The following is an 8443-nucleotide window of genomic DNA, read 5'->3' on the forward strand; positions in this document are numbered from 1 at the left end:
ACAAAGTGGCCTTGCTTTTAAAAACACGAGTCTTGGCATGATTTGGCCTCAAGCTTCTGGAGGGGAGGAATCCTGGCTGAGGAGTGGAGGCAGCCGAGCGGGTGGAGGGAAGCAAACCGCGCCAGCATCGCCTTCACTTCGGGGACACCGGTCGCGGCGCGGGCGGGCGGCGCTGCCCCGCGGGCGGGCGCCGAGGAGCCGGCTCTCCCGGCAGCGCTCGTTCTCTCACCGCGCGGGGGGAGGGGGAGGGCGCGAGCGCGGGGGAGGGCGGGTGCGCGCGCGAGGGGAGGGGGCCCGCGCAGGCGCCGTGCGAGGCTGTCGAAGAATCAAGTCTGTAGAAGTGGAGCGGTCGCGGCGGCAGCAGCAGCAGCGACGGCGGCGGCGGAGCTGAGGCGGGCAGGGCGCTGACGCGGGCGCTGGAAAGCGGCGACGCCAGGAGCTGTGAGAGAGCAGCGGAGCGACCCGGGGCCCGCGCCGCGCCCGTGCTCCACGCCGCCCGGCTGCCGCCGCCGCCCCGGCGCGGCATGCCCCGCCGCTCGGGCTGAGCCTGCCCCGGCGGCCGCCCCCCGCCCCCCGCCCCCCCGGCCTCCCCGCCCCCCGCCCCGCACTCCGCGCCGGCCGCCGCCGCGACCTGCTGCGCTCCCCCGCGCCCGCGCGGCCCGTCTTCGCTCCGGTCTGGAGGCCGGCCGCGGCCCCGGCCGAGCTCCCGCCGCCGCCTCCGCCGCGCCCGCCGCGCCGCCCCGCCGCCCCGCCGCCCGCCCGCGCCGGCCGGGGGGACGTGCTGCCGCGGCTGCAGCCCCTCGCCCCGCGCCCGCCGCCCCTCGTGCCCCGGGGGCGCTGCGCGGGCGCCGAGCCTTCGCGGGCTTTGCCGCCGCCGCCGCCGCCTCTGCGGCCGCCGCCGCCGCTGGTGGGGGAGACGCGGGGTTGGGGGGGGAGGAGGGCGCGCGTGGTGCCGGCGGGGAGCGGCGGCGCCCCCTCCTCCTCCTCCTCCTCCTCCTCCTCCTCCTCCTCCAGCGCCGCGGGCTCCTCGGACATGGCCGCGGCGGTGGCGGTGGCGGCCGCGTCCCGGCGGCAGTCGTGCTACCTGTGTGACCTGCCTCGCATGCCCTGGGCCATGATCTGGGACTTCACCGAGCCCGTGTGCCGCGGCTGCGTCAACTACGAGGGCGCCGACCGCGTCGAGTTCGTCATCGAGACGGCGCGGCAGCTCAAGCGGGCGCACGGCTGCTTCCCGGAGGGCCGCTCCCCGCCCGGCGCCGCGGCCCCCTCCGCCGCCAAGCCGCCGCCGCTCTCGGCCAAGGACATCCTCCTGCAGCAGCAGCAGCAGCAGCAGCAGCTGGGCCACGGCGGCCCCGAGGCCACCCCGCGCGGCCCGCAGGCCCTGGAGCGCTACCCCCTGGCGGCCGCCGCCGAGCGGCCCCCGCGCCTCGGCTCCGACTTTGGCGGCAGCCGCCCGGCCGCGGGCCTGGCCCAGCCGCCGACGCCGCAGCCGCCGCCCGTGAACGGCATCCTGGTGCCCAACGGCTTCTCCAAGCTGGAGGAGCCCCCGGAGCTGAACCGCCAGAGCCCGAACCCGCGGCGCGGCCACGCCGTGCCGCCCACCCTGGTGCCGCTCATGAACGGCTCGGCCACGCCGCTGCCCGCCGCGCTCGGCCTCAGCGGCCGCGCCGCCGCCTCACTGGCCGCCGTGTCCGGGGCCGCGGCCGCCGGCCTGGGCTCGGCGCAGCCTGCCGAACTGAGCTCCCACAAGCGGCCGGCGTCCGTATCGAGCAGCGCGGCCGCGGAGCACGAGCAGCGCGAGGCGGCCGCCAAGGAGAAGCAGCCGCCGCCGCCCTCGCATCGCGGCGCGGCCGACAGCCTGGCCGCGGCGGCCGGGCCCACCGAGCTGGGCGCCGAGGGCGCGGGCAAAGGCCGCGGGCCCGGAGAGCAGGACTGGGTCAACAGGCCCAAGACCGTGCGAGACACGCTGCTGGCGCTGCACCAGCACGGCCACTCGGGGCCCTTCGAGAGCAAGTTTAAGAAGGAGCCGGCCCTGACTGCAGGCAGGTTGTTGGGTTTCGAGGCCAACGGGGCCAACGGGTCTAAAGCAGGTAGGGGCGGCTGTGGAGTGAGGGGCTCTAGGGGAGAGAGGGGCACGCCGAGCAGAGGAGGGGGTGCTGTTTTCCATTCGCCGTTCTACCCCGGCCCAGAAACAACAAACACCCAACTTCCTGATCTGCCTGAGGCGGAACCAGTGCTTAGTGGCAACGTGTTCATGTGCTGAAGCAGCATAACAGAGATGAGTCAGACTGGGCTGATAGGCACTGACACAGGGTTTTCCTTTCCCAGCACATTCTTGGATGGGAGCATGAGGGCACCAGTCACCTTTTAACCTGTTGGGGGACGCTGGCGATCGAATGCGCGGTTTAACCTGGGGACGTGCGTGCACGTGTAGAAACAGGCTCCTCGGTGCATGCTGTGTTCCGTGGCTTTTTACAATACCGCCTCGGAGCCCCACGGGTCTAAGTGTCCTAACTTGCACGTGCACTTGAAACTCCTGTGAGGTTTTATAGACCAGCTCTGAGAGAATGGACGTTCTTTAGGGAGTCTTGTTTGGTGTTAGGAAGAGAGAGATCCTTTTCAGCACACATCCACTTACTTCCTTTTTTTCCTTTTCTTTTTTTCTCTCCCCCAGTGGCAAGAACAGCGAGGAAAAGAAAGCCTTCTCCAGAACCAGAAGGTGAAGTCGGGCCCCCTAAGATCAATGGAGAGGCACAACCGTGGCTGTCCACACCCACAGAAGGGCTCAAGATCCCCATTACTCCTACATCCTCTTTTGTGTCTCCGCCGCCACCCACTGCCTCACCTCATTCCAACCGGACCACACCGCCTGAAGCGGCTCAGAACGGCCAGTCCCCCATGGCAGCCCTGATCTTAGTGGCAGACAATGCAGGCGGCAGTCACGCCTCGAAAGACGCCAACCAGGTTCACTCCACTACCAGAAGGAATAGCAGCAGTCCACCCTCTCCGTCGTCTATGAACCAAAGAAGGCTAGGCCCCAGAGAGGTGGGGGGCCAGGGGGCAGGCAGCACTGGAGGACTGGAGCCAGTGCACCCTGCCAGCCTCCCAGACTCTTCTCTGGCAGCCAGTGCCCCCCTGTGCTGCACCCTCTGCCACGAGCGGCTGGAGGACACCCACTTTGTGCAGTGCCCGTCTGTCCCTTCGCACAAGTTCTGCTTCCCTTGCTCCAGACAAAGCATCAAACAGCAGGGAGCTAGCGGAGAGGTCTATTGTCCCAGCGGGGAAAAATGCCCTCTGGTGGGCTCCAATGTCCCCTGGGCCTTTATGCAAGGGGAAATTGCGACCATCCTGGCTGGAGATGTGAAAGTGAAAAAAGAGAGAGACTCGTGACTTTCCGGTTTCAGAAAAACCCAATGATTACCCTTAACTAAAACTGCTTGAATTGTATATATATATATCTCCATATATATATATATATATATATATATATATACACACATATATGTATATATATATACACACACACACATATATATATACATATGTATATATATATGTATATATATATATATCCAAGACAAGGGAAATGTAGACTTCATAAACATGGCTGTATAATTTTGATTTTTTTTTGAATACATTGTGTTTCTATTTTTTTTTTTTTTTTTGACGACAAAAGGTATGTACTTCTAAAGGCATTTTCTTCTTTTGTTAATGTTATTAGCATATCTTTGTGCTTTATTATCCTGGTGACAGTTACCGTTCAATGTAGGCTGTGACTTGCGCTGCTTTTTTAGAGCACTTGGCAAATCCGAACTGCTTCTAGCTGTATTTGTATGCACTTATTTTAAAAAGAAAAAAAAAAAAAAGCCAAATACATTTTCTGACATTGTAAGATTGCCTTACTGTCTGTTATTCCTTACTGCTGGCTCCTCTCTCAGGCTGGAGGCCAGTTGGTGGAGAAGGAAAGGAAACGAGTGAAGTGGGCGGCATGCCAGCGGGAAATATCACCAAGTTTCCCCCAAAACGTTGTCCTCTCAGAGTAGTAGGAAAATAGATTGCGAATCTTTCTCTATTTCGTTCTTAAAAGTTCAGTTGTTGGGATATTAATGACTGCCTGGGAGTTGCTGCTGAGAGATTTTCAGGACTCGTGTGGTTTTGGGGGGGGAGGGGGATTTTTTTTTTTTTTTTAAAGGCAAAGTTGACCACTGTTCACTGCCCACGTGATCAGTTGTAAGCTTCCAATGCTGCATGCTAGCCGGTTACATAATACACGATTCAGTGACTGAGGGCGGTGACCGCGGATGGCGCGGCGCACAAGATGGCACTGCCATCTTTGAACAGAGCCTGGCTCTGCAGCGCCACTCATGTTTTGAACCCCCCCCCCCCCCCCCCCCCAGAGCTCTGTTTGTTGTTGGTGTCGTCGTTCCTTTGAAAAGAGTCTTGAGGGGAAGTTACGGTTCAGGTGAACTTGGAGATTGCGGGATTGGTTTCGTTTCTGTTTTGTGTTTGGTTTTTGTTTTGTTTTTGGTGTTGGGTTTTTGTTGTTTTATCATTTACCTGTAGTGCTATTGCTGTTGGTACTCTCACCTACACCCTGTTAATAGCGAGTGCTAAATACAGTATGGTACAATGACAGGAACAGCACATAGTGCTGCCAGGACTGCCCGTGGGCATATCAGTGACAGCCCAAATGGGGGTGGAGGAAACCTGTAAATTCCTTCTTACGTGTGTTTGACATACCAAGTGAATAATACTGTTCTTCTGGAAAAAAAAAAATTTTTTTTTTTTGATAAACTAGTGACAATTAAAGTAAGGGTTTTAATAATAGACAGGCCCCACCTCTCAAACTATTCTTAGAAACCTTTTGTAAACTAGTTTCTTTTGATCACTATTTTGCATCAGTAAACTGATTTTTTTTTTTAAACCAATAAATCATCTGTTATTAGAAATAGTTGGCTCACAGTGATACTGGTTTTTCTTTTGTGCTGTTACGATTTAACATTGACAGGAACACTATTCGAAATCCTTTTATGTTCAGGTGTTTGTAACTTGGCCCTATAATTAGGCTGAATCATGGCTTCAAGGTCTACTACAACTTACGTGTATCGTTTACGACCTAGCTTCTATTTTAATTTGAAGATAGAGATTGTTACCCTCTTTAGATTCTTTTTTAGTTATGTTTTTGTCTTTCTTTTTTAAATTGCTCAAATATTTTTTAACGGTCGAGTTATATTAACACTTGAAAATCAGATACTGCACCAAATACAGTATTTTTTTTTTTTTGGTAGTGTTTTTAACGAGTGCACCTATTATTAATGCTGTGCAAATTCATGTTACCGGTCATTGTTATATTACAAACAGACTTGCATGATTAACCAGTTTGTTGTTACACTTTTTTTTTTTTTTAATTGGAGCATCAATGACTCAGATCAGACTGGTTTCTCTTATGTAAATGCATACATGCAGAAACACAGAGTCCATTTTACATGCCCATAAAGACATTTGTAAAGAATTCGACTATTATGGTTTGTTGTATAAATGTGTATCTAAGCACTTTATTATAAACTGGAATTTGACCTCATAGATTTTACAAGTTGATCAGTCATTTGACCTGATTCGTGGTAGCTATCTGTATGTTTTGCAATCTTAATACAGATAAGCTTTCCAAAAAGATTATTAATAAAGAACCATCCTGCTGTTTTGAGTAAGTCTTTCCAGCTGTGGAGAAGACAGCCTATGGATTCTCTGTGCTGGTGTTTAAGGAGGGGGAGAGTACGGACAGCTTGAAAGGGCTGTGTTTGAGATTACTCCTATTAAAAACTAAGACCTGGAGGAGTCTGGCCCTTGGGTGGCCTTCGTGGAAGGCTTGCAGCTGTAAAATGTTGATTGGGGTTCTTTTTCTGGCGTTCTCTTAAGTTAAAAAGTTTAACATTGGGACATGGGTTTGATCTTTTGTTGTACCTGATGACAGTGCAGAGAGTCTCCACAGCTGGATAAAAATGTCAGAAAGCTACTTACTGTACATGGGCAGTATCCGATTTCAAATCCTAAATATTTCAGCTGTGCTTTTAATACTCAAAATATTAGGGGATGGGGTGTTGAAGCTTTCCCTTTTTTGCTTTACCAATTTATAGAATATAACAGATGTACTGTCTTTCATGTGGCCTCACATTAAAAGTTATGAGAACGTACACATGGTTTACAACTTTTACTATATACCTTCCCTTGGCCACCAAGTATTTTTAAAGTGTGCCACCTTTTAACCTTTACTTTTTTTTAAGTTGAAGGTGATCCCTTTTTCTATATATGATGAAACTCATGTCAACTGAAGTGAGTGTAATCTCATATCAACATTATGATATTTTAAAATCACGCTATGGAAATATCACCTGCATTCTGTCATTTGTCAGATTTACAGTACCTTTTTTTTTCTTTAACTTTTAGCATTAAATAAAAATAAAATTGGGAGCACTGAAAATTTTCTGAGGCCTTTTTTAATGTTTTAAAGTTAGCTTAGAATGGCTATTATTGTAATCACTAATGGCAATGCGACCAAAGGATGTGTGGGTTTCGGGTTGGGGTTTGACTGGAAGAACAGGAGGTAAAAGACACAGAACAAAAAGCCAACTGATGGTAGGGGGAAAAAAAAAAGTGCTAGGGACCGGGGAAAGGGCAACTGGATAGGGGAAACCGATTAAGAGAAGAGCGGAACAAAGTACAGCCAGAAAGTACTTGTTTATTTTCAACTTGTAGTAGAGCCAGCCCCTCTACAACAGGAGACTGGCAGGAGATCCTGTCCACACCTCAAAGGCTATCGAGACCAGGAGCTACTCTCTGGAAAGCATCAGAAGAAAACAGCCATGTTGGGCCACGTGAAATGCACCGAAGACAAAAGGGGGAAAATAGTAGCCTGCCTTTTGGAAAGCATTGGAATAAAATGAGAGCGAAAAGCCAGGGGGATTACTGATGTCTTGAAACCTGAATTTATAAATAGAGATAAAAGGTGGGAAGCAGCGGGAACCATTTGCAGACTACTGTCTACTCGCACATAGTAAGAGATGTTTGCAGCTTTTACTCGTTTTATTGATCAATGGCTTGGCAGACTTCTATGAAAGGAAGTTGTGAAGCTTACATAGAGTTTGGGGATAGCGTACACATAGACTGATTTACTACGTGTTTTAAATTAAACAGCCACAGTTAATGTGTAACTGAATATTTTTCGGTTGGGGTGGTCCCGTAACTTGGACCCATGGCTGTATGTGTGTCAATAATTTCTTTTTATTAGTAGGCTGTTTAAGGCAGTTTTCAAGAAACCGTATTCTTAATAAGTTAATTACAGCTCATGATACGCAACACGGTGTTTCATTTAGGGATCAGGTTAAAAGAAATGTTAAACCGTTGACTTTAACGTCAGAATGTTAAATTTTATTTTTAGTAAAATTTAAGAGACTGCAGCTTGCAGAAGTCATTTTTAAAATTTCAAAAGCTCCTCTCAAAGTAAACTTTAATGATTGCATTCAGTTTCCAGTTAAGAAGACCAAACGAGCCAGACTCTTGATGTGGCAGATGTCTTTGTTTATTCCCCAAAGGAGGGAAAAAGTTAAAGGGAAAATACAGAGAACTCCCTTGAATTCCTAGACTTAAGTCCCTTGTTACTCAAAGTTGTTTTGCATATGATTTATAGATGGTTTTATTTGGTTTAGTGAAGAGTAAAATGTTTCTCTTCCTGATTCCAAAGGGTATGCGTGGAATCATTCAGAAAAATGTTCAGTTGTGTGTAGGCCACTAGAAGTCCTGAGTCACCCTCATTTGCTTGCCTTTTCTTCAGAGGGAACAGTGTGAGAAGACACGCCTTTCCTCTGTCACAGACCAAGGTCAGAGGCACCAATGAATGGAATACATATTTACCTACTTCATCATCTGGGGCTCTAGAAATGAGAGGCGGGGTGGGGATGCTATTTAACTCCTTCTGTGCCACTGGTTAGGCCTCTGGCAGCAATAGTATTGATTACAATCAAATAAAAATTATGGTGTGACTTCGCAGATTATTAATTATCTAGATCCTTTGTTGCTGTTTCTCTTGACAGCCTGCATTTTCCTCCAGTTATGAACCCCTGACAGGAATTTAAAAGGCACAAAACTATACAAAAAGCCAATTTGTAAATTACTTAGGAGGTCGGAGGATGGAAAGTGACGGATTTATGGATTATCTGTGGATTTCTCTATTAATCCCCAGATAAATCCATTATTAGGGATATCCACACTATCCCTATTTACCATTAACTAATCTGTACCTAATTTAACAGTGAACTTTGTTTTAACCCATCAGTCTGTTAACCTGCTGTTTCCCTGTGTTAATACAACTTCACATGCTTGATTTAAAACAGCTTTCCTTTTTTAATTTGAGGTATAATTTTTTTAATTATAGAATACGAAATCAACA

General features: G+C 50.4%; 1 protein-coding gene across 2 annotated transcripts; it reads left to right on the forward strand.

Moving 5' to 3' along the window:
- The first annotated feature begins 815 nt into the window (after positions 1-815).
- On the forward strand, positions 816-3892 carry IRF2BP2 (interferon regulatory factor 2 binding protein 2). Of its 2 annotated transcripts, none has more exons than XM_047826016.1 (2): positions 816-2090; positions 2675-3892. In XM_047826016.1, the coding sequence occupies exons 1-2, from the start codon at positions 1034-1036 to the stop codon at positions 3388-3390; spliced, it is 1773 nt and encodes a 590-aa protein (XP_047681972.1). In that variant the 5' UTR covers positions 816-1033; the 3' UTR covers positions 3391-3892. The 2 variants fall into 2 exon arrangements, with proteins under 2 accessions (XP_047681972.1, XP_047681973.1); XM_047826017.1 differs by having other exon boundaries at positions 816-2042.
- The last annotated feature ends 4551 nt before the right edge of the window (positions 3893-8443 follow it).

Source organism: Prionailurus viverrinus, chromosome D2 (assembly GCF_022837055.1).
Source record: "Prionailurus viverrinus isolate Anna chromosome D2, UM_Priviv_1.0, whole genome shotgun sequence".
In the NCBI taxonomy this organism is placed as follows: Eukaryota; Metazoa; Chordata; class Mammalia; order Carnivora; family Felidae; genus Prionailurus; species Prionailurus viverrinus.

Bases quoted from the DNA above. Each gene is read 5' to 3' on its own strand.
- IRF2BP2 (XM_047826016.1), top strand. From the start codon at position 1,034: ATGGCCGCGGCGGTGGCGGTGGCGGCCGCGTCCCGGCGGCAGTCGTGC. The intron at 2,091-2,674 runs GTAGGGGCGGCT...TCTCTCCCCCAG, and splicing joins GGCCAACGGGTCTAAAGCAG to TGGCAAGAACAGCGAGGAAA.